At 39.6% G+C, this 26707-nt stretch overlaps 1 protein-coding gene across 1 annotated transcript in view; it reads left to right on the top strand.

Annotated features, from left to right (window-relative positions):
* CFAP70 (cilia and flagella associated protein 70) overlaps positions 1–26707 on the top strand; it is a 109932-nt gene that overhangs the window by 19504 nt on the left and 63721 nt on the right. The window contains exons 7-13 of the mRNA XM_023204963.1: positions 25–207; positions 5731–5825; positions 9998–10097; positions 12293–12427; positions 23032–23202; positions 23762–23842; positions 25449–25540. Coding sequence (XP_023060731.1) covers positions 25–207; positions 5731–5825; positions 9998–10097; positions 12293–12427; positions 23032–23202; positions 23762–23842; positions 25449–25540 — 857 coding nt within the window. The remainder of the gene's footprint in view (positions 1–24; positions 208–5730; positions 5826–9997; positions 10098–12292; positions 12428–23031; positions 23203–23761; positions 23843–25448; positions 25541–26707) is intronic.

Here is a 26707-nt window from a genome sequence, read left to right as displayed (position 1 = left end):
GACATATGGTATTTATTTCTGTAGAAGGACTATCCCATTTTATTTAAGAATGGAACTCTGAAGCTTGGAGGGGAAAGAGAACCTGTTCCCCGGCCCAAAAAGTGGCCAATTGCCAACATTCTGGCTCCAGGAGCTAATAACATTCCTGGTGCATTCATTGTTGGTGGTCCCTATGAAGAAGAAGAAGGAGAACTCAACCATCCTGAGGTGAGAGCCTGATATACGGGTTTTTGTGATAAACTTAGTGTACTGACAGATGATAAAACATTTTGTGCATTACTGTAATTTATATACATTTGTCACCTGTCAAAATAATTACATGCCAAAATAAAACACATATCTAATTCTGATTCAGATATCTTCTGACTTAAGTCCAGAAAACAAAATAATTTATATCACATGTACTCTTTATTTTATTTTAAATTTATTGACTTACGAATAGGTAATTATCAGTTACTGTCAAAATTAAAAATGAAGATCTATGCAGTGAAAGTGTCCCTCTAGTCACGTCTCTTCCTTGTAATTCCTCCACATCTCATTACCCTAGTAGTGATGGCAGCAGTGGCCAATCTGGAGCAGCTCCTGCCATGATGCTGGCTGCAGTGGGGGAGTCCTGGCTGGACCTACATGCTCCATGGAGCTAGCAGGAGCTGGGAACAAGTGGGAGCCCTTCCCTCCCATGTGCAGCTGCAGCTGCGCAGCCACAGCTGCATACCCAGGCATCTCTGCACTCTCGGAAGCTGGGAAGCCCCCCGCCCTCACAGGCTTGGAAGTGCCTGCACCTGATGCCTGGCCTCTGCCTACTCCTGGTGCCTGCTCCAATTTCGGAGCAAAGTTGTGGCCGGGGCTGTCACAACCTGGCTAGGTGTGCAGGTACTCAGGGCAGTGCTGACAAACCAACCCTCTGCTGTCTTGATCCCTCTCCAGACTTTGGGCACCCATGAGCATGGGAGAAAGTCCAAGGGGCGCACTGAGGGCAGCTTGGCATGGGCCTGCAGGCACCCCTCAGCATGAACAGCCAGGGCACTGTGGATGGCAGCAGGAGGCAGACAGGCTCCTGGGTGAAAAGGGGCAGGTCCCCAGTGAAACCCCACCTTCAGGCCAGGGACTACCTTAGGTCTGGGGGCCAGGCTGCTAGTTCCCATGGACCGGGGTGAGAACTTATGGTACTTTTCTGGCTCTACCCATGACCTCCCATGGATCAGTCAGCATCCACTTCCTCCCCTCTGAAGCCCATAAAAACTCAGAACTCAGCCAGACTCAGGCAAAGGATGGGATGACCTGCCTGTGGAGAGAAGCTACCCACTGTCGGTCTCCTCTCTGCTGAGAGCTGAACACTCGTCAGGACGTCCTGCCTGTGGAGAGGAGCTACCCACTGTGGGTCTCCCCTCTCCTGAGAGCTGGACACCTGTCAGGACTACCTGCCTGCAGAGAGGAGCTACCACTACTCAGTGAGTCTCCTCTGAGTTGTTCTGTTGCTCAGTAAAGCACCTCTTTGCTTTGCTCACCCTCCACTTGTCTGTGTACCTCATTCTTCCTGGATACAAAACAAGCACTCAGGACCTGCAGAATGGTGGGGCTGAAAGAGCTGTAACACAAACAGGGCTGAAACATGTCCCTTGCTCATCACATTGTGGGTGACAAAAAGGGGAGAAGAGAGAAGAGTTGTGGTCCTTTGGGAAGCCCAGACCTAGGAGCTCCCTGAGCCAGGGCTGTGACACCAGAGGCTCTTCAGTTTCTGGTGTCTCCAAGCTTCTGAGCACCACCACATTCCCTGGTGCCAGCCATGGAAGCTGCTTGCAGTATGCCTGGTTCAGCCGCAGCCTCACAGGGAGCTGGCACCTGTGCTGGTGCCTGGAGCTTCTGGCTCTGCTGCAGCCAGCATGCCTGGCTGTGCACAATGGCCAGACCCCATGATCGCTTACTCACACACCCCTCAATGCTCCATGCCTGGCTCACCCTTGGCAGGCGTGGGATCCTGGCCAGTATGCAAGCCTAGCACAGCCTGCCAGGCCGAGTGGGTGAAATGAGCCTAGCAGGCCCAAGCAAAATTTGGGCAAAGGTACCACCAGCCACAGAGATTTTCTGCTGGAAAAGCAACAGACCAAGGATTCTGTGACAGTCATCATCTTTGTTACAGTTTCTTGTGTTTCCTTCTAGATACTTTCTTATGTATATAAAAGGAAATACATAAGTCAAAGGAAGACTCAGAGACAGAAACATTTAGAAAAGTAAAAAAAAGGTTTCCTTGGAAATTTTGAAAGGGAGTCAGACTTCAGGACTGACTCACCAAATAAAAAATCAGTATAGTCATCTTGGCTGGGCGGAGTGGCTGATGCCTGTAATCCTAGCACTTTGGGAGGCCTAGGCAGGTGGATCACTGAGATCAGGAGTTCGAGACTAACCTGGCCAACATGATGAAACCCTGTCTCTACTAAAAATACAAAACTTAGCTGGGCATGTTGGCACACACCTGTAATTCCAGCTGCTTGGGAGCCTGAGGCACAAGAATCACTTGAACCAGGAGGCGGAGGTTGAAGTGAGCCAGGATTGTGCCACCTCACTCCAGCCTGGGTGTCAGAGCGAGACTCTGTCTCAAAAACAAAACAAACACAAAAAACGTATAGTGATTCCTTGGTATACTTGGGGGATTGTTGCCAGGACCCCTGCAAATAGCAAAATTCATGCATACTCAAGTCCTTCAGTCAGCCCTGTAGTTAACTATGTATAGGAAAAGTTGGCCCTCCATATATGTGGGTTTTACATCCCACAAATACTGTATTTTGATCCATGTTTGGTTTGAAAAAGATCCACGTGGCCAGACGTGGTGGCTCATGCCTGTAATGCTAGCACTTTGGGAGGCCAAGGCGGGTGGATCACAAGGTCAGGGGTTTGAGACCAGCCTGGACAACATAGTGAAACCCCATCTCTACTAAAAATACAAGAATTGACTGAGTGTAGTGGCACAAAGCTGTAATCTCAGCTACTCGGGAGGCTGAGGTAGGAGAACCACTTGAACCCGGGAGGTGGAGGTTGCAGTGAGCCAAGATTGTGCCATTGCACTCCAGCCTGGGCAACAAAGTGAGACTGTCTAAAAAAAAAAAAAGATTCACATATGAGCCAGATGCGGTGGCTGTAATCCCAGCACTTTGTGAGGCCAAGGCTGGCTGATCACTTGAGACCAGGAGTTTGAGACCAGCCCGGCCAACATGGTGAAACCCCGTCTTTACTAAAAACACAGAAATTAGCCAGTATTGTGGTGTGCGCCTGAATCCTAGCTCCTCAGGAAGCTGAGGCATGAGAATCGCTTGAACCCGGGAGGCGGAGGCTGCAGTGAGCCGAGATCGTACCACTGCACTCCAGCCTGGGCGACAAAGCAAGATTCTGTCTCAAAAAAAAAAAAAAAAAAATCCGCATATATATAAGTGGACCCATGCAATTCAAATTGTGTTGTTCAAGGGTCAAATGTTTTTATAAGAAAACAACACAAAATTACCAACGTTACCCCATTTACATTATTAGTCTATTCATGATGGCAAAACTGCAGGTTTCTTCACTTGATTCTCAGATATACAAAGGTTGTAAAATACCTTCAGACATCAGCATAATAAACATCAGGGATAAAAGTACTTTTCTTTTTTTGTTTTTTTGAGATGGAGTTTCCTTCCTGTTTCCCAGGCTGGAGTGCAATGGCGTGATCTTGGATCACTGCAACCTCTGCCTCCTGGGTTCAAGCGATTCTCCTACCTCAGCCTCCCAAGTAGCTGGGATTACAGGCACCTGCCACCACACCTGGCTAATTTTTGTATTTTTAGTGGAGATAGGGTTTCACCATGTTTGGCCAGGCTGGTCTTGAACTCCTGACCTCAGGTGATCCGCCTGCCTCGGCCTCCCAAAGTGCTGGGATTACAGGTGTGAACCACTGTGCCCGGCCGATAAAAGTTCTTTTCTTTAGGAAGTCCAGATTTTCAGGAAGTATTCAAAGTCTTGTTATTTTCAGAACTAGAATCTGTTGGGAAGACACTGCTATTTTTCCTTTATCTCAAGGTATTATTGTTTGTTTGTTTGTGACAGAGTCTTACTCTGTCGCCCAGGCTGGAGTGCAGTGGTGCGATCTCAGCTCACTGCAACCTCTGCCTCTTGGGTTCAAGCTATTCTCATGCCTCAGCCACCTGAGTAGCTGGGATTACAGGCACACGCCACCATGCCCTGCTGATTTCTGTATTTTTAGTAGAGACAGGGCTTCACCATATTGGCCAGGCTGGTCTCAAACTCCTGACCTCAAGTGATCCACCCACCTCCAACTCCCAAAGTGCTGGGATTACAGGCGCAAGCCACCGCGCCCTGCCGGTTTTTCATTTTTTAAAACTGAGTGTATAAGGTGTTTAATCATATATATATGCATACACTAAATACATACATATATTCTTTCCCCATCATTTTTATTACACAAATGTAAAGAGTACATACTTACACACACTATATGCACTTGCTTTGTTTTACTTTGTCCTGTATTTTTGAGATTTTTCCACATTACATAAAAAGCAGTCTCACTATTTTTCTTTATTTGTACTTGCTGTATAATGTGACATTGTATGGACATACTTTAATATACTTACTATTATATAAATTACCACAAATTTGTCAAGGGCATAGAAAATAGTATAACACACTTGCAAATGTTTCTTGAATGAGCTGATAATGCACTGATGGAAACATTTAATAAAATAATTTGTAAAATGAGGATGGTTGAATTATTTTTCATTGTCTGACTCTAAATATATAAAATAGTAGAGATGAGGCTAGGAATATTGGAAAAACACTGCACAGTATCTTTTCTCATCATTGTGATTAGTGAAAATTCATACTTTTCTTAGATTTCTATTTGAATTTAGATCAGGCATTTTATTTTAGACATTCAGATTATATTTTGTTTTAGATTAGATTGTTAATTCTCAATCCTGGCTGCACATTACAGTCACCAGGAAAGCACTGAAAACAATGACAGTGGCCAAGCTTTAACCCAGGTAAACTATGTAAGAATTTATTTTTAAAATAGTACCAATGCCAGGTGTTTTTTGCTTTTTTGGTTTTTAATTTTTTTGAGACAGGGTCTCACTCTGTTACCCAGGCTGGAATACAATGGTGTGACTATTGAGGCTCATTGTAGCCTCAACCTCCTAGGCTCAAGCAATTCTCCTGCCTCAGCCTCGTGAGTAGCTGGGACCACAGGCTCATGCCACCACACTCAGCCAATTTTTAAATTTTTTTAGAGATGGAGGTCTCACTTTGTTGCCCAGCCTGGTCTTGAACTCCTGGCCTCAAGCAGTACTCCTGCCTTGGCCTCCTAAAGTGTTGGGATTACAGGTGTGAGCTACTGCACTGGGTCCAGGTGTTATTTAAAAAAAAAAAAAAAAAATTCCAGATGATTTTAATGTGCATCTAGAGTTGAGAATCATTGATTGAGGTTATGTTAGTCAGTATTTGGATCTTAGTACTGGATCAATGTAACTATTATATATGTAATTTATCTTATATACTTTACTAATAAAGTACTCATAATTTTAAGGTGGTGGTAGTAGTTGCAATAGTAGTCATACTTATAGTAGTAATAGTAGTCGTAAGAAAAGTATTGTGAACAAATCCATTAAAAGAATGCCCTACAGATGGAGCAGAATGAAATCGTGGCACAGATACAGAGAACAGAAGTCTTTATCTTATATTTTACAGGACAGTGAATTTAGGAATCAAGCAGAGTGCATAAAGAAAAGGATTATTTGGGACTTGGAATGTCGCTGCTACCTTGATCCTTCTGCAGTGGTCAGGTAAGAAGAGGAAGGAAATATGTCTAACCCACAAAGGCTTGTAGATGGGAATAAATGTTACTTTTGTTAGTTTTATTTATATTTGAGTTAAGGTGATTTTAGATTGAGACTTTCATTTATCACCTCTATATATTAGAGTGACGTGTTCATCTGCTAATAACAGAAACAGCTAGTAATGTGGTTTAACCAAGGTGAATGCTTATTCCTCTTTTGTATAAAAGAAGTCTGAGCTGGGCCTGGTGGCTCATGCCTATAGTGCCAGCACTTTGGGAGGCAGGAGGATCTCTTGAAGCCAAGAGTTCAAGACCAGCCTGGGAAACAAAGTAAGACCCTGGCTAACACACACACACACACACGCACACAAAATTAGTTTGGTGCAGATACACATCTGTAGTCTTACTACTTGTGAGGCTGAGGTGATAGGATTGCTTGAGCCCAGGAGGTTGAGGCTGCAGTGAGCTGTGATTGAGTCACTGCACTCCAGCCTGAGCAGTGGAGTGACACCTTGTCTCTTAAAAAAAAAAGTCGACCAGGTGCGATGGCTCACACCTGCAATCCCAGCACTTTGAAAGTCCAAGGCGGGCGGATCATGAGTTCAAGAGATTGAGACTATCCTGGCTAACATGGTGAAACCCCGTCTCTACTAAAAATAGAAAAATTAGCTAGGCATAAATTAGCTGGGCATGGTAGTGCTCACCTGTAGTCCCAGCTACTCGAGAGGCTGAGGCAGGAGACTCGCTTGAACCCAGGAGGCGGAGGTTGCAGTGAGCCGAGATCATGCCACTGCACTCCAGCCTGGTGACAGAGCGAGACTCCATCTCAAAAAAAAAAAAAAAAAGTCCAGAATTGGTATGTATGATGATTACACAGTGTTATTAGATATCCAGGCTCCATCTTTCCTTTTGCTCCATCTTTCCTTTTTCTTTACTACGTGACTTCCATCCTCAAGGTTGTGTCATGGTGCAAAGGTGGCTGCTGGAGCTCCAGTTTGCACACTCACATTTCTGGCAGAAATTTGGAAGAGGAGAATGGTTATGGATAAAAAAGGACACATGCTGGCTGTCTTAACCCCTCTTGTGGAACCTTCCTGGAATCTGGCAACTTCTCTTTATGTCTCATTAGCCAACCTTTAGATGTAAGAAGGCTAGACAATAAAATGTTTTAGTTGAACACATTGTTACCCAGGCTAAATCAAGATTTAATTACTAAAGAACAGGTACACTGATATTGTGTAGGTAACTATCAGTCTTTGTCACAATGACCTGGTCATTAGAGAGAGATGACAATTGAGGGATTACCAATATATATACAATCTGAATGAACAACTCTGACTTTAAAAAAAAATGAATATCTGTTTTCCTAGGACAGCTTAAGATTTATAAAAAAATCAAGCAGAAAAATTGAGCAGATGTTTTAGAGAGTTTTTATATACCCCTGGTCCCCCACTTGGTCATGGTGTATAACTCTTTTTACACGTTGTTAGATTTGATTTGCTAATATTTTATTGAGGATACATTGTTGTCATTATTCTTTTGAACAAACAGTTATCAGATCAATTAAGAATAAAAAACATTAACAAATTTATTTTACCTTCATTTATGACATTTCCTGATGCTCTTTCTTATGTTGATACAACATGTCATTTTCCTTTTCTCTAAAAACTTTTAGCATTTCTTGTAAGGCAGGTCTACTGGCCAGAAACTCCTCTCATTTTTGTTTGTTCGAGAAAGGGTTTATTTCTCCTTCACATTTGAAGGATAATTTTAGTAGGTACAGAATTCTAAGTTGGTGGGTTTTTCTTTCACAACTTTAAATATTTTGCCCTACTCTCTTCTTGCTTGCATGGTTTCTGAAGAGAAGTCCAATGTATTTCTAACCCTTGTTCTTCCATAGGTAAAGTGTTTTTTCCTCCGGTTTTTTTCAAGATTTTCTTTTTTGCAGTTTGAAAATGATATGCCTAGATATAGTTGTTTGTTTGTTTGGTTTTTGTCCTTATTCTGCTTGGTGTTCTCTGAGATTCCTGGATCTGTGGTTTGCTGTCTGTCAGTTAATTTTGGAAAATTCTTAGCTATTATTACTTCAAATATTTCTTCTGCTCTTTTCTTTCTTCTTCCGTTATGCCTAATTACACCTTTTGTAATTGTTCCACAAGTCTTGGATATTCTGTTAGGATTTTTTGTTTTCATTTTTTTTCCTTTGCATTTCAGTTTGGGGAGTTTCTATTCACATATACTCACGTTCACTGATTTTATTTTCCTTAGTCATGTCCAGTCAACTGTGAAGCCCATCAAATGAATTATTCATTTTTGTTTGTGTTTTTGATATCTAGCATTTCGTTTTGAGTCTTTCTTAGAGTTTCCATCTCTGCTTACATTACCCATCTGTTCTTGCATGTTGCCTACTTTTTCCTTAAGAGTCTTTAATATAATTATAGTTACTTTAAATTTCCTATCTGATAATTCCAAAATCTATGTCATATCTTAGTCTAGGTCTTATAGTAGCTTTGTCTATTTGGACTATATTTTTTCTTGCCTTTTAGCATTCTTTATAGCCTTTTAATTTGGAAGCTAGCCATTATATATTGGGTAATAGGAATTGAGGTAACTAGTATTTTTAGTGTGAGGTTTTATGTTAATCTGGTTAGGAGCTGGGTTGTGTTTCTTGTTTGCTATAGTTGTAAGTGCCAGAGGCATCAGTTTCCTTTTCCCCCCCACCTCCCCTGTTGTCTTTGGATTTGCCCAAGAACTTCTCTCATAGAGTGGTGTGTAGCCCTCTTAGTTGTAATTCATTGTTATTATATTGAAACTCTGTTGATGTAGTGGCAAATTGTTGGGGAGAAGTATTCTATTACCTGTGATGAAGTCTCAGTAAATAGGTTTGGGTCCCTGGGCTGTGACTTTCAGAAGTGTTTCATAATTTTTTTTTCCTCCTATCCCTGTGGAAGCTAGACAGGTTGGAGTTGTCTAAATGCCCTTCCCTGAGATCAGATAAGGATCTGGTAAAGTAGTTTCCCTTAAAGGTCAACTCTTTGATAGGGAGAACGCTGTGGCCATATTTCAAAATGGTTACTCTTCTTCTCTCCCTGCCTGAAATATGAGGGTATTTTTCTTCCATCTTCACTGTGAGAACTTGGTGGGGCTCCTGGATTTAAAACTTATGTAAGTATGGTGACCCTTAACAGTGGGCCCCCTGGAGTTCTTCACTCCCAGCTAGTCTACATTCAGTCTCCAAAAATTTGTCAAAATTATCATTAAACTATTTCTACCGGTTACTGGCACCACTGGCTTCTGCTGTCTTTAAGCTGACTGCAGCTGTGATCCTCTGTATTTTCCTGTCTCTCTCAATTTCAGGATGGCAGTTTTTGCCTTGTGACCTCGATTCTGTGATGGATCTAAGAAATGTTATTTATTTCAATTCGGTCAACTTTTTTCTTGTTGCGAGGACAGGTGGGATTACTTCAAAGCTGTGTTGGAGCTGAAACTGGATACTATTTTCACAGTAGAAATAACCAATTTTATACCATTTGTAAACTTGTCGGATTATTTCTTTAGAATAAATCACTACAAGTAGAATTTATAGTGAATGATTATGGATTTTTTAAGGTTTTTGATTCATACTGCTAAATTGCTCTAAAAGTGTTCAGTTTGCCTCACTAGAAGTTGAGCAGAATTATTTTTGGAATGTTATAGGTTTGGGAAAGTTTTAAAAACCACCGACCTAGTAATAAATTTTTATTTATTTTATTTAATTTTTTTTTTTTTTTTTTTTTTTTTGAGACAGGGTCTCACTGTCACTGTGGCCCAGGTGAGAGTGCAGTAGCACCATCACCGCCTTGACCTCCTGGGCTGAAGCCATCCTCCCACCTCAGCCTCCTCAAATAGCTAGGACCACAGGTATTCACTGCCATGCCCAGCTAATTTTTTGTATTTTTCATAGAGATGGAATTTTGCCATGTTGCTCAGACCATCTTGAACACCTGGGCTCAAGCCATCTGCCTGCCTTGGCCTCTCAAAGTGCTGGCATTTATAGGCATGAGCCACTGAGCCCAGCCCTCCTATTTTTATATATGTATACTCTATATTACCTTATAAAAGAGAATATTTCCCTTTAACCTAAATTATACTGACTTTATTTTTACATATAATGCTAATAGACTGATTCTTGATTTGCAGTTTTCAGAAGCGGATTGCCGATTGCCGGCTTTGGCCTGTAGAGATCACAAGAGTTCCTCTGATCACTGTACCCAAAGGGAAAGCTGGCAAAACTGAAAAGGTAAATATGCCCCTCAAAACTATTTATATAAGAAATGTAGAATCAGGCCAGGTGCGGTGGCTCAAGCCTGTAATCCCAGCACTTTGGGAGGCCGAGACAGGTGGATCACGAGGTCAGGAGATCGAGATCATCCTGGCTAACATGGTGAAACCCCGTCTCTACTAAAAAATACAAAAAACTAGCCGGGCGAGGTGGCAGGCACCTGTAGTCCCAGCTACTCAGGAGGCTGAGGCAGGAGAATGGCATAAACCCGGGAGGCGGAGCTTGCGGTGAGCTGAGATCTGGCCACTGCACTCCAGCCTGGGCGACAGAGCAAGACTCCGTCTCAAAAGAAAGAAAAAAAAAAAAAAAAAAAGAAATGTAGAATCAGACCCTACCTGTTATTCTGCTTCAATTCTGATACCAAAAGAAAATGTGAATTAATATAGCTGTTCTCCCAAGGGTGACTAGCTCATCCTGATTTGCCCTGAACTTCACTTGTTTTAGCACTGGAAGTCTCATGTCCCAGGAAACTCCTCTGTCCTGGGAAAAACCAGGATTATTGGCCACCCTAGTTCCCCATTGTTCACTAAAAACTCTCTAGGCTTTATTACCAGATATCCTATTTCTCTTTAGCCCTTCACAATAGTTTTACCATAGGTTAAACTTGCCTACTTAAAATGTTTTAGCCTGCTAATTAGTGTAATAGGAATCTTAGATATACTACTATTTTTAAAAGGTATAGCTTTGATGAGCCTAGTACATGTTACCTATTGTTTTACCTGTGCATGTCTGGTCTTTTCTGCTTGTTCATAAACTCCCTGAGAGTAGTGGTCATGTAGTAGGCTGATGTGCATCCTCCATGGTACCTAGCATGATGTAGGGCAAATAGCAGACATTTAATAAGTATCTAAATTGTTTGGCTGACTTTAAACATAGGCTTTTCACATAATAAAAATACTATCACTATGTAACCATTTCTCCCTTTGTAGTATATAAGTACTGGCAAACTTCCCTTAGATTTCTAAACTACCTGTTATCACATGAACATAGGACTTTTTTTTTTTATTATTATTTTTTTGAGATGGAGTCTTACTGTGTCACCTAAGCTGGAGTGCAGTGGTACAATCTCGGCTCACTGCCATCTCCGCCTCCTGGGTTCAAGTGATTCTCCTGCTTCAGCCTCCTGAGTAGCTGCAATTACAGGCACACACCACCATGCCCGGCTAATTTTTGTATTTTTAGCAGAGACAGAGCTTCACCATGTTGGTCAGGCTGGTCTCGAACTCCTGATCTCAGGATCCACCTGCTTCAGCCTCCCAAAGTGCTGGGATTACAGGCGTGAGCCACTGCGCCCAGCCAAGCATAGGACTTTTAAATCTAGTTGCCAATTATTATTATAATAGGTGAAATCAAAGAGGTTACTTTTATGCTTGGAATTTATTTTCTTTCACAAAATTGATTTTTTTCCCTATAAAAATTTTCTGTGGCACACAGTACAACCATTAAAAAATGCTGTTAAAATATATTTATTAACATGTTCTTCATCTTTGCAATGAAAGTTTAGATGAAATCACGTATGGTAAATACATGACAGGAGACTGTCATTCATCCGCCTTCATCCATGGTAGATAATGCTAATCAATCAAAGCACTCTTTCCTTTTGAACCAAGATAAATACAGATAATTTTTCTCAACCAACTATGCTAAAACACCTCCACCAATTAATGAGAATTTAGATATAAGTTAAAGCCTATTTATCATCACTGGTCCAGATAATTTGTAAGGTCCCTTTTATTTGTATGAGTCTGTGAACTAAAGCTAAAAGCCATAGCTTCTGATTCCTTTTAAGTTTTTTGTTATTGTTATTATTGTTGTTTTTCATAAAGCTTCACTTTCTCCTAAGAAGCCACATGGTGAAATTGACTTTTTGGTTGAATATATATATTATCAATTAATTTGAGTTTGTATTGATTCAACTACTGCCTCTACTGTTAACAGTTTATATGCATTTTCTCAGTGATCATGGTATTATTGAACCCATTTTGATGATAAAGAAGGCCCAAAATGTCTTATGTAACTGACCCAAAGTCACATAACTGGCTAAGAAGTAGAGTTAGTTTCTATAACCAGGCCTTTGAACTGCTGAGTCAGAGCTCCATACCTTATATTATATTGTTTATAGCACTAATAACTCTCTGGTTTTATTCCTTTAGACTGATGAAGAAGGTCAGCTTTCATTTCATGGTGTGGCTTATGTTAATATGGTCCCATTGTTGTATCCAGGTGTGAAGAGAATTCGGGGAGCTTTTCATGTTTACCCTTACTTGGACAGTGTAGTCCATGAAAAGGTAAGAAAAAATTGCATAAAAAGCATCATGGTAATTTATCCTTTATATATCTGTTTACTTACATCTTTAGCATATACATCTTTGCAACTGATATTTAGATATCTTTTATAAGATATATAAGATATATATCTTTTATAAGATATATAAAACCAGTTGGTATACTAGGATATTAAATATATAGCTTTATAGTCATTCTGCATTGGACCTTAAAAAATTTAGGATAATGAAAAGATAAAAACTGAAAACCTAGATCTCTATCAACAGGTTAACAGAGAACATAGAAAAACAAATTGTGTGGTACCTCTGTACAATGGAATACTACTCAACAATAAAGAGAAGTGAGCTAATGATACATGCAACAGCACGGATGAATCTCAAATGCATTATGCTAAATGGAAGAAGCCAGACAAAAGAGAGAAAAGAGAGTACTTTTTTTTTTTTAAAAGAGATGTGGATCTCGCTTTGTAGTGCAGTGGTACAATCATAGCTCACTACTGCCTCAAATTCCTGGGCTCAAGGGATCCTCCTGCCTCAGCCTTTTGAATAGCTGGGACTATAGATGTGCACCACTGTGCCTGGCTATTTAAAAAAAAATTTTTATATAGAGACAGGGTCTTGAAAAGTTCATTCTATATCATTACATTTATATGCAATTCTGGGAAAGTAATTTATCTATATTGATAAAAAGCAGATTAATGGTTACCTGGGAATAGGGATAGAAGGAGAGATGGATTACAAAGGAATGAAAGGAAAATATTAGGGATGATGGAAATGATGGTTATCTTGATTGTGGTGATGATTTCATAGGTATACACATATGTCAAAATTGATGAAATTATATACTTTAAATATGTATGGTTTATTTTTATTGTACTTCAATTTTACCTCAATAAATTTGGATATAAAACTTTTAGCATAGGCCGGGCACGGTGGCTCACGCCTGTAATCCCAGCACTTTGGGAGGCTGAGGTGGGCAGATCACGAGGTCAGGAGATTGAGACCATCCAGCCTAACATGGTGAAACCCCATCTCTACTAAAAATCCAAAAAATTAGCCAGGCGTGGTGGCAGGCGCCTGTAGTCCTAGCCACTCCAGAGGCTGAGGCAGGAGAATGGCGTGAACATGGGAGGCGGAGCTTGCAGTGAGCTGAGATCCGGCCACTGTACTCCAGCCTGGGCGACAGAGCGAGACTCCGTCTCAAAAAAAAAAAAAAAGAAAGAAAAAAAAGTCTATTGTTGTTAAATATGGAAAAACTAAAATCCATTAATGAACTAGAATATTTTTTTTCCATTTTTAGGTGTAAAAATGTTAAAATCATATATTCAAGCAAGAAGTCAGTTTTATCATGTTGCTTCCTAAGAGAAAATGAGGCTTTGTAAAACACACAACAATAACAAAAATGTATTATTATGTCACTGTTATTTTATTAGGACAGCTATTTTTCAATAATAAATTTATGAAAACCCCATCATCTAGTTCTACATCAGTATCTTTTGAACTAGAAGCCACATTTATAGGAGTTTATTTATTTATTTATTTATTATTTTTATTTTTTGAGATAGAGTCTCGCTCTGTTGCCCAAGCTGGAGTGCAATGGTGCGATCTCGGCTCACTGCAACCTCTGCCTCCTAGGTTCAAGCAATTCTCCTGTCTCAGCTTCCCAAGTAGCTGGGATTACAGGTGCACGCTAACATGCCCAGCTAATTTTTTGTATTTTTAGTAGAAACGGGGTTTCACCATGTTAGACAGGCTGGTCTCGAACTCCTGACCTCAGGTGATCCACCTACCTTGGCCTCCCAAAGTGCTGAGATTACAGGCATGAGCCGCTGTGCCCAGCCAGAAATTTATTTTAAGGACATAATTTAATAGGTTCAAAAATCTCATATTCATGAAAACCTTTTGAAACCTATAATAGCAAAAACTAAACATGAGGTTAAATGTTTACTAATAGAGGAATGTTTAGTAAATCATAGTAAATAAAAATGATGAAATATGTAGCCATTAAAAATAGTAATACTTTATAGGCCACACCTATAATCCCAGCACTTTGGGAGGCCAAGGCGGACGGATCACCTGAGGTCAAGAGCTTGAGACGATTCTGGCCAACATAGTGAAACCCTGTCTCTACTAAAAATACAAAAATTTGCTGGGCGTGATGTGGTGCGCCTGTAGTCCCAGCTTCTCAGGAGACTGAGGCAGGAGAATCACTTGAACCCGGGAAGCAGAGGTTGCAGTGAGCCAAGATTATGCCACTGCACTCCAGCCTGGAGACAGAGCGAGACTCCATCTCAAGAAAAAAAAAAGGATAATTATTAATGCTTTATAGATAAATGGGAAAGAAGGCTGGGCATGGTGGCTCACGCCTGTAATCGCAGCACTTCAGGAGGCTGAGGTGGGAGTATCACTTCAACCCAGGAGTTCAAGACTAGCCAGGACAAAATAGTGATACCCCATCTCCACAAAAAAAAAATTGTTTTTTAGTTAGCAGAGCATGGTGGCACATTCCTGTAGTCCCAGCTACTCCAGAGGCTGAGGTAGGAGGATCGATTGAGCCGAGGAGGTCAAGGCTGCAGTGAGCTGTGATCGTGCTGCTGTACTCTGCCTGAGTGACAGAGTGAGACCTTGTCTCAAAAAAAATTAAAAATAAAAAAATGGGAGAAAAGAATGCAAGTGTTACATATAACATAGATCAAAATAAATTTCAAATGAATTTATTAAATAAAGTTAAATGTGAAGACTATAAAAATGAGTATTAAAGATATGAATTAAGAGAAAACTTCCTAGGCTTGAAAGCAGTGAAAAGTATGAAATAAAGTATTTTGTTTACCAAAAACGTCAAGTTTCTATATATAAAATAAACCTTCATAAACAAAATTACAATGTAACTGAAGAACTAGGGAAAATATTTGAGTACACATCGGAAAGATAGCTACTGTTTCTGAAATACAGTAGTTTCCTGAAAGATAGCTACTATTCCTGAAATACAGTAGTTTTTTCAATCTAGAAGAATAACAAACTTTTTCTTAATGGGCAAGGTACATGAAATAGCAGTTCACAAAAGAAGTGTCAGTGGCCAATAGATATAAGAGACATCTGGCCTTATTTATTAATCAAGGAATTATTAATTTAAATAACAGTAGTTATCATTTTACTTGAAAAGTTCAACAATTCTTTAAAATATGATAATGCTTATTGGTGGCAAAGGTGTGATAATGTTATAGAACCAAACTGATGTTTGCTCACCTGGTACAGTAAAACCACATATATGCACCAAGGTTTGCAGTGATAGAAAGAAAGGCTTTCATTGCAGGGTGTCAAGCAAGGAGGACTAGGCAGCTAAATTATCAAATCCTGAGCTCCCTGATGGCTTGCAGGCAATGATTTTTAAAGGCAGAGGTAAATTTCAGGAAAGCAGAAGCTACAGGCAAAATCATAAATCAACATATGCAAGTTACACATTGGTTTAGGCTTAAAAGGGCAGGATATGTTGAGGCGGGGGTAGGGAGGCTTGCAAGTGGTAGGTAGATTCAAAGATTTTCTGATTTGCAATTGTTAAGGAAGAGAGGCTTTTTTTAAAAATTTGGGGTCAGTAGAAAAATGTTAACTGGCTAGGGGGAGTGACTTTCTCCAAGCTCCCCAGAAAGAAATTTGGAACAAAGGACCATATAGTTCAGTCTTCACTTCCCTCTTAGCTGGGGGCTGATCCATTAGCTGATCTGAGTGCTGTCTGATCCTTTCAGTGGTTCCTTCAGTGGTTCTTTCTGAGGCTCAGAAAGACAACTCAGGGACATATATTAAGACGTTATGTTTAGCTTCTATAAAGCAAACATCTCTTGAACTTTAATTTCCTTGGCTATTGTTTTAGGCTACTATTACCTTCTTGTTTAAGTTGCTTATTTATTTCTGGGGCTAGCTGGGTGCCTAGAATGTCTCTTGAAGGAACTTCAGAATTTTCCATTATTTCCATGCTTGGGGACCACAGGCCTCTAAAAAGAGGATCCTTGCTCAATCTCAGTAAAACAACTTTCATTCACTGCTAGTAGGAGCGTAAATTGATAAAAACTTTTTGCAAAAAAATTTATTGTCCATATGTATTCAAAAACTTGAAATACTTATATCCTTTCCAATAGGACTTCTACTTCTAGGAAACTATTTCAAGGGAATAATTGGAAATGTATCCAAACCTTTCTACATGAAGATACTCTTGGTGAATCTGAGGGAAACAGTGAATCATAATAGAAAAGTTATGAGGTTTGATAACCCACTCAGGCACCCTAGAGTTTGAATTCTGGAACTGCCATTTACTAGCTGGATGACTTCAGGCAAGTGACTAAATTTGTCTCACATTTACTGTATTCATCAGTAAAGTGGAGGCAATACTTGTTTCCTAGAATTGTTTTACCTATTAAATGAGATGAAATATATAAAGCACTAGGAATGTAGTTGGCACACAGAAAATTTTAGCTATCACTTTTATTATACACATATGATAGGGGAATATTGTGCATATATTAAAAATTATCCTCATGAAACATTTTAAAACATGAGAGAATGTAAATGATAGTCTGCTAAATGAAAGTCAAAATATAAATATGATCACATTTTTTTACAATAATGTTTAAAATATATAGAAAACATTGGAAAGGAAATATCTCTGGCTATGGCCAAGTGAGGAAGTTGACAAATCATCTCCCCACAAAAGCAACCATAAAGCTAGACAAATGGACAAAAAGCCATTTCACCATCCTTGAAATTGACCAAAGCATTAACAAGCTGAGAAGTACTAATGCATGAAAAGCTAAGGAGTTTGAGACCTTCTTGTCTGGGGCTTTTCTGCCTTCCCCACCCTTACCTTTAGCTCAAGAATGCATGAAAGAATTATCCAGTGGGGGTGAACTGAATGCCAAGCCCCATCCCTACTCTGTCTCATTGTGATCATGATGGAAAGCAAAGGGGAAGCAGGCATGTCACATAGTGAGAGAAATAGCATAAAAGAGAGGAGAGCGGTGCCAGATTATTTTTTAACAAGCAGATTTCTTTGTAACTAACAGAGTGAGAACTCATTACTTCAAGGATAGCACCAAGCCATTTATGAGGGTTCTACCCCACGACCCTAACACCTCCTACCAGGCCCTACCTAGAACACTGGGGATCACATTTCTTTTCTTCTTTCTTTCTTCCTTTTTTTTTGAGACATGGTCTTCTCACGCTGTCACCCACTGGAGGGGGATCACATTTTAACATGAGATTTCTAGAGGATAAAGAGCCAAACTACATCAAAATGGCAATCTTGATGGAAGGCAACCAACAAATATGTAATAAGAGTCCCAACAGGGAAGAGTATAAAGACATAATGTCTGAAAATATCCCACATTTGATGAAAACATTAATTTACAGATCCAAGTAGTTTAGAAAATCCCAGTTAGGATCAGCACACAGAGGCCCAAAATATACACATTATATATAGTCAAATGAAGGAGAGAGACAAAGAGAACATCACGAATGCAACAGGAGAAAAACAATTCATCACTTACAGGGGAGAATCAATGTGGTTAACTGCTGATTTTTTCATCTCAAACAATGGAAACCAGAAGGCAGTGGAATAACATATGCGAAATTCTGAAAGAAAAACACACATACACAAAAACTACCAACCGAAAACAAAGGCAGGGCTGGGTGCGGTGGCTCATGCCTGTAATCCCAGCACTTTGGGAGGTAGAGGTGGGTGAGTCACCTGAGGTCAGGCGTTTGAGACCAGCCTGGCCAACATGATGAGACCCTGTATCTACTAAAAATACAAAAGTTACCTGGGCATGGTGGTGTGCACCTGTAATCCCAGCTGCTCAAGATGCTGAGGCGGGAGAATTCCTGAGGCAGGAGGTTATAGGGTTATAGTGAGCCAAGATCACACCACTGCAACTCCAGCCTAGATGACAGAATAAGACTCTGTCTCAATAAAAGAAACAAAAACAACAAAGGCAAAATAAAGACATCCCCAGATAAATGCTGAAATAATTTGTTGCTAGGAAACATGCCTTGCAAGAAATACTAAAGGAAGTCTTTCAGCTTGAAAGGAAATGACACCAGTTGCTAACTTGAATCCATAAGAAGAAATGAGGAATACTTGAAATGGTTAAATATAAGTTAATATAAAGGAGTTTAGAAATAGAGCTTTTTCATTTTTACTCTTAACTTCTTTAGAAGACATGATTGGATAAAGTATTTGTTATATTGTTGGGTTAACATATAGATTTAATTTATATGATAATAGCATAAAGGAAGGAGGATAGAATGGAGCTATAGTGGAGCACAGTTTCAGTATTTTACCAGAATTAAGATAGTATTGGGCCAGGCGCGGTGGCTCAAGCCTGTAATTCCAGCACTTTGGGAGGCCGAGATGGGCGGATCACGAGGTCAGGAGATCGAGACCATCCTGGCTAACACGGTGAAACCCCGTCTCTGCTAAAAACTACAAAAAACTAGCCGGGCGAGGTGGCAGCGCCTGTAGTCCCAGCTACCCAGAAGGCTGAGGCAGGAGAATGGTGTGAACCCGGGAGGCGGAGCTTGCAAGTGAGCTGAGATCTGGCCACAGCATTCCAGCATGGGTGACAGAGCAAGACTCCGTCTCAAAAAAAAAAAAAAAGATAGTATTGATGTGAAATAGATTGCGATTAGTTAGGATGTATGTTGTAATCCGTAAGTAACCACTAAGAAAATTGTGTGTGTGTACATATGCATATGCACCTATATATGTGTGTATGTCCATACATATTATATATACACATATATTTATGTGTATATCATATATGTATCTCAACAAAGGAATTAAGTGGGATATCACAAATATTTGTTTAACATAAGGTAGTTAAAGGAAGAACAGAACAACAAAAAACAGATGATATATAGAAAGCAAATAGCATGGAAAATAAAAATCTAAGTATTTCAACAATATTATTGTATGTAAGTGGTCTAAACACACCAATAAAAGGACAGAAATTATTGAATTGGATTTACAAAAAAATCAAGATTCAACTATGTACTGTTTAAAGTAGACACACCTTAGGTTCAAATACACAAAAGGTTAAAGTAAAAAGGTACACAAGATATACTATGGAAACAGAAAGGGTGATAGCTGAGTAACTACAATAATACCAGACAAAATAGTTTTAAGACTAGAAATACATATTACTGAAGACAGAATGGATGTCACAATGATTAAAGCATCAATTCATCGGGAAGATAGGACAATTATAAGTGTATACACACTTAGCAGTACAACACAATCATCTCATAATACTTGAAGCAAAACCCAACAGAATTGAAAGGAGAAATAGGCAATTTGGCAATAGTATTTAGAAATTTCAGTATTCAGCTCTCAATACGGGAAAAGACAACTGTATAGAAAATCTGGCCAGGTGCAGTGGTTCAAGCCTGTAATCCCAGGACTTTAAAAGGCTGAAATGGGTGGATTGCTTGAGCTCAGAAGTTGGAGACCAGCCTGGCAAAATGGCAAAACCCCATCTCTAATCTCTACAAAAAATAAAAAAAATTGGTTGGGTGTGTTGTTTGTGCATGCCTGTGGTCCCACTACTTGAGAGGCTGAAGTAGGTGGATCACTTGAGTCCAACAGGCAATCAAGGCTGCAGTGAGCTTTGATCATGCCACTGCACTCCAGATTGAGTGACAAGAGACCCTGTCTCATAACAACAACAACAAAAAAGAATATCTTTGGTAAGTATAAACTTACCATAGAACCCAACAAATCATTTCTAGGAATTTCTAAGAGAAAAGAAAACCTGTATTCACACGAAGACATATATGTGAATGTTTATTGCAGCATTATTTATAATAGCTAAAAGCTCACAATAATACAAATGTCCACAGATAGTGAACAGATAAACAAAATGTGGTGTATCTATACAAGGGAATACTCTTTTGCAGTGAAAAGGAATGAACTACTAATGATGTAAAATTCCCAAATCACTGAATCATGCACTTTAAGTGGGTACGTTGTATATATGTGAATATCTCAATAAAGCTGTATTTTTTTCTTTTTTTTTTGAGATGAGGTCTCACTCTGTCACCCAGGCTAGAGTGCAGTGGTACCATCATAGCTCACTGCAGCCTCGAACTACTGGGTTCAAGTGATCCTTTGCCTTAGCCTCCTGAGTAACTGGGACTACAGGCATAGGCCACCACATCCAGCTAATTAAAACAAATTTTTTTTTTTTTTTTTTTTTTTTTTTTTTTTTTATAGAGACAGAGTCTCATTGTGTTGCCCAGGCTGGTATCAAACTCGTGGGCTCAAGCAATCTCCTGCCTCGGCCTGCCAAAGTGCTGGGATTACAGGTGTGAGCCACCATGCCTGACCTGTTTTTTTTAAAAAGTAGTAAACTTGGGCTAGGTGTGGTGGCTCACACTTGTCATCCCAGCACTTTGGGAGGGCTAGGTGGGCAGATCATTGAGGCCAGGAGTTTGAGACAAGCTTGGGCAACATGGTGAGACCCCATCTTTACAAAAAATACAAAAATTAGCTGGGGTGGTGGCATGTGCCTGTAGTCCCAGCTTCTCAGGAGGCTGAGGTGAACTAATGGCTTGAGCCCAGAAGGCAGAGGTTGCAGTGAGCTGTGATTGTGCCATTGCACTCCAGTCTAGGTAACAGAGTGAGACTCTATCTCAAATAAATAACTAAAATAAAAAATAAAAAAGTAATGAACCAACTGACACATGCTATAGCATGGATGAACCTCAAAAACATGCTAAGTAAAAGAAGGCAGATGCAAAAGACTGTGTATTGTATGATACCACTTATATGAAATACTCTTTTTATAGAACATACCCCAGAGATGTTAAAATTTGAGAAAGCTTATGTCTTTGAATCTATGAAATACAGTATTTATCACAGAGGTGGCAGGATTGTGAGTGATTTTTAGTATTTACAATTAATATTGTTGGATTGTTTTCAAACAGCTTTATTGAGGTATAATTGATAAACTGCATATATTTAAATTGTACAGTATTAAAGTTTTGACATATCTGTACATCTGTGAAACTATCACAACAATCAAGATAATGAACATACACACATTACCCCCCAAAGTTTTTTGTGTCTTCTATTATTCCTTTGCCCACCTCTGTCTACCCCTCCCATCTCGCCTGGCCTCCTTCGGTCTGGTTCTTTTTGTTCAACATAAATTATTTTGAGAATCATCCATGTTGTTTAATTTAAAAATTGTTTATTTCAAAAAAGAATTTTTAGGGAAAAATTGTTGTAAAATCCTTTTCTGGTGATTTGTCTATAGTTTGAATTTTTCCATGCAAAGAGTTTGCTTTGAACTTTAAACTTGCCGTATCCTTCCAATTATAACTGATAGGGCAGCGGTAACTAAATAGATACTATTTCTTGTATAGAAGTGAATTCAACCTGTTAATGTTAATTTAATTTTAATTTTTTTTCTTTTTTTGAGACAGAGTCTCGCTCTGTTGCCCAGGCTGCTATGTAGTGTACCATCTCAGGTCACTGCAACCTCCACCTCCTGGATTCAAGTGATTCTCCTGCCTCAGCCTTCCCAGTAGCTGGGATTACAGGTGCATGCCACCACCCAGCTCATTTTTATATTTTTAGTAGAGACAGGGTTTCACCATGTTGGGTAGGCTGGTCTTGAACTTCTGGTCTCAAATGATCCGCCTGCCTCGGCCTCCTAAAGTGCTGGGATTACAGGTGTGAGCCACCGCACCTGGCCTTTTTTTTTTTTTTTTTTTTGAGACAGAGTCTTGCTCTGTAGCCTGGGCTGGAATGCAGTGGTGCAGTCATGGCTCACTGTAGCCTTGACTGCTCGGGTTCAAGTGATTCTCCTACTTCAGCCACCCTAGTAGCTAGGACTACCAGGCATGTGCCACCATACCTCGCTGATTTTTTTATTTTTTATTTTTTATTTTTATTTTTTTGAGAGAGTCTTGCTCTGTTCACACCATTCTTCTGCCTCAGCCTCCCTAGTAGCTGGCACTACAGGCACCCACCACCACGCCTGGCTAATGTTTTGTATTTTTAGTAGAGACGGGGTTTCATCATGTTAGCCAGGATAGTCTCGATCTCCTGACCTCATGATCCACCTGCCTTGGCCTCCCAAAGTGCTGAGATTATAGGCGTGAGCCACCATGCCCGGCCCACCTCGCTGATTTTTTTGTTTTGTTTTTAGTAGAGATGAAGTCTCACTATTTTACCCAGGCTGGTCTTGAACTCATGATCTCACACGATCCTCTTGCCAAAGTGCTGGGATTACAGGTGTGAGCCACCATGTCCAGCCTAGTTTGAAATTCTGTGTCAAAGATTAAAAGCATTCTGATTACAAGAGTTATGAGATGCCAGAATCAAGCCAGGTTGTAAGGTCTCCTCTAAATCCTTTAAATGCTAGAGTAGGCAACTAACTTTCTGTGGTGTTTTTACCTGTTCTAGAAGGAGGGAAATACAATGAAGTATTTCAAGTCCCTTCTTTCTCTCTGATGTTAAATGTTGAAATTGTTTGGAAAACTAAATGGTAAAAAAATAATGTGTACTTCTTTCAAGTTTGTCTCATGTATTGCTTTTTTTGTTCGTTTTTCAGACCAAATGTTTACTGAGCTTCTTCCGGGATATTGGCCATCACTTGATTCATAATAATAAAATAGGAGGAATTAATTCTCTGCTGTCCAAGCAAGCTGTTTCTAAGAATCTGAAAGAAGATAAACCAGTGAAAGAAAAGGACATAGATGGAAGGCCTAGGCCTGGGGATGTGGTAGGTTGTTGAGAAGGTGATGATTTTGCCTGTTAGATTACATTCCAGAGACTTCACTGATTACTCACTTGGTGACTTGTATCAATATTAGTTTGCTTTTTTTTTTAAATTTTACTTTAAGTTCTGGGATACATGTGCAGAATGTGCAGGTTTGTTACATAGGTATACATGTGCCATGGTGGTTTGCTGCACCTGTCAATCCGCCATCTAGGTTTTAAGCCCTGCATGTATTAGGTATTTGTCCTTAATGCTCTCCCTTCCCCTTGGCGCTCACTCCTGACAGGCCCGGGTTTGTGATGTTCCCCTCCCTGTGTCCATGTGTTTTCATGGTTCAACTCCCACTTATAAGTGAGAACATGCGGTGTTTGGTTTTCTGTTCCTGTGTTAGTTGCTGAGAATGATAGTTTCCAGCTTCATCCATCCCTGCAAAGGACAATAACTCATTCTTTTTTATGGCTGCAGTTAGTTTGCATTTTGATGCAATGTAGAGATCATTGTTCTTGTCACTATGAAGACCTTGTAGGAATTCAATTTTTGAAGTGTGTTCATTTTCTTTCAGCAGGCATCTAGTATAAAATCTCAGAGCTCAGATACTCCTTTGGAAGGTGAACCCCCTCTAAGTCACAATCCTGAAGGACAGGTAATTGTGCATAAAGTTTGGAAAATTAAGTTTAAGTTAACCAGACCTTTATTAAGCAAGGCATTTTCAGTGGAAAATGCTCGGACAGGATGTTAGTTATCATTCCATATTTGCCCATGACTAGTTGTCTGTGACTATGGGCAAATTTCTTTGTCTTGTTGACACTCTGTAAAATGAACTGGTGCCAGGTTAATTTTAAGGTCCTTTCCAGCATTTAAATATTATATCTTTTATTAATTCTACTATGTTAAACATTATAAGGGATGCAGAGATGCATCTTCTGCAGCATTTATTCATCTGCCTTCAGGAAACTCAGCATCTGGTAGGAGAAACAGACTGGTATATAGTATATAATTTTGAAAACCATAGTATATAATTTTGATAAATGCTGTAATAGAGGTACAAATAAAAGTTCTGTGTGGGCTCTGAGGAGGCAAATATTGGGATGGGGAAGTCTAAGAGAAGGCTTCATACTAAGTCTAAGGGAAGGTTCCATACTAAGTAGTGAAAGATGAAGAGACCTGTTTGCCATAAGAAGATAGAGGGAGAGGCATTTCAGAGACAGGGAACAGCTTGAGAGAGAACAACACAGAGAATTTGCAAGAGCAGAATTTAGGGTGTGTCAGTTAATTACAGTGTATGGTATATAGATAAATTAAAGGAAAGATTCTATAAAGAGTTAGGAAAGAAGAAAGAGGCTGAATCAGGTAATGGAAAGACTTGAAAGGCTTGTTTAAAAGTTTGGACTTTATTGTATAGCTGATGACAGATTATTGAACCTCTTCTAGGAGATTCACATCAAAGGTTTTAAAGTCAGATAGAAGTAAGACCTCATGTGTGTTTCAGGTCAGAATTCTTGCAAGGGTATGAAAAAAAGAGATTGAAGGTGGGGTAGAGCTGCAGGCTTTTCTTGTAGTATAGATGAGTGTTGATGACAGTTTTTTTTAGGGCAGGGGTTGCAGGAAAGAAATTGAGAAACCTGCAGAGGCAAGGAGTTTGCAGTTGGGAAGCTTTGGGGGTATTGATGAGAAAAATTAAGGATAACTCAGGTTGCAAGCCTCACTTTCTGGAAGGATGACAACACCATTGAGAGAAAAATCAAGAGAGATTGACATTGGGGAAATAATAAATTCAATTTTGGACATGTATTTAGGATGCTGGCAAAAATCTGGGTAGAGCTGTCCAGCAGTTGGGGTTGGTAGATGGTAGTGACGAGACTGTGAGTGGGAATGTAAGAAGTTTATGAAGAGAATTTTTCTTCAGGACCCACCAGAAAGAAGGTCTCTGGAAGAAAGAATGGCATTCACTTAAAACAGTTCCTGGGAAAGTATTGAGAACAAGTTATACAGGGCTGAAGCCCTGTTACACTGTAGAAGCTTCCAAGAATAAAATTGAAAATCCTTTCCTCTAAGAGATAACCACTGTTGCTCTATTTCTTTCCAATTATTTTTCTAGTGAAAAGTATTTTAACAGTTGAGATCACACTGTATATGTAGTTATATGTGCAATTTTCTCACTTATTATATTGTGAGCATCATCTTATGTTACTAAATTTTTCATAAATATATTTTTTTCTGGAAATAATAAGAAAACAATGTCTTTACAGCAATATGTAGAAGCAGGGACATACATTGTGTTGGAAATTCAGCTGGACAAAGCTTTGGTTCCAAAGCGAATGCCGGAGGAGCTAGCCAGAAGGTTTGTAGCTATGGTGCTTATACTAGTTTTGTACAATTTGGGTGTAAATAAGAGAAAGTCAGATTGTCCCCATGATTGTAATTTCCCTTGGGCTAAGCAGGAGTTATCTGGTTTTTTCTAGATGAAGTTTTTGTTGTTGCTGTTATTGTTGTTACCTTATCACAAAAGCATTGCATACTCATTATAAAAATTTTTAGGAAGCTGGGTACGGTGGCTCATGCCTGTAATCCTAGCACTTTGGGAGGTCGAGGCGGGGAGATTGCCTGAGCTCAGGAGTTTGAGACCAGCCTGGGCAACACGGTGAAACCCCGTCTCTACTAAAATACAAAAAATTAGCTGGGCATGGCTGCATGCACCTGTAATCCCAGCTACTCGGGAGGCTGAGGTAGGAGAATTGCTTGAACCTGGGAGGCGGAGGTTGCAGTGAGCCAAGATTGCGCCACTGCACTCCGACCTGGGAGACAGAGAAAGACTCTGTCTCAAAAAAAAAAAAAAAAAAAAAAAAAAAATTTTCTAGGAAATACGAATGAACAAGAAAGTATATAAAGATACCCAAGGCCAGGTGTGGTAGCTCATTCATGTAATTCCAGCACTCTGAAAGGCCAAGGCGAGAGGATCACTGGAGCCCAGAGGTTTGAGACCAGCTTGGGCAACATAGTGAGACCCCAACTCTATAAAAAATTGTAATAATTAAATTAAAATTTTAAAAAATTAAAAAATAAAAACATCCAGATCTCTACTCACCTAGTGATAACTGCTTTTAACACCTTGGTGTTATCCTTCTGGAGTTATTTTAAAGCCCCCTCTATTACACATACATAAACACACACATGCATGTTACATATACATATATGTAATTTTAAAAAACTGTTTATATTGTACCATAGTGTTTTGCTTGTGTATTACTAGGAAACTGTGCATTCATCTGGGTTATTCAACTTGTTGGCATACAATTGTTCATAGTATTCTCTAATACTCCTTTATATCCCTCTAAAATTGGTAGTAATGTTTCCACTTTCATGTCTTCTCTCTTAGTCAATCTTGCTAAAAGTTTGTCAATCTTGTTGATCTTTTTGAAAAACCAACTTTTAAAGCTTATTGATTTCTCCATTATTTTTCTATCCTCTAATTCGTTTTTACTCTAATATTCATTCTTTCTTTTATTAT

Source organism: Piliocolobus tephrosceles, chromosome 9 (assembly GCF_002776525.5).
Source record: "Piliocolobus tephrosceles isolate RC106 chromosome 9, ASM277652v3, whole genome shotgun sequence".
Classification (NCBI taxonomy): Eukaryota; Metazoa; Chordata; class Mammalia; order Primates; family Cercopithecidae; genus Piliocolobus; species Piliocolobus tephrosceles.
Note: the sequence above shows the minus strand (reverse complement) of the source record. Positions and strands in the feature narration are given on the sequence as shown.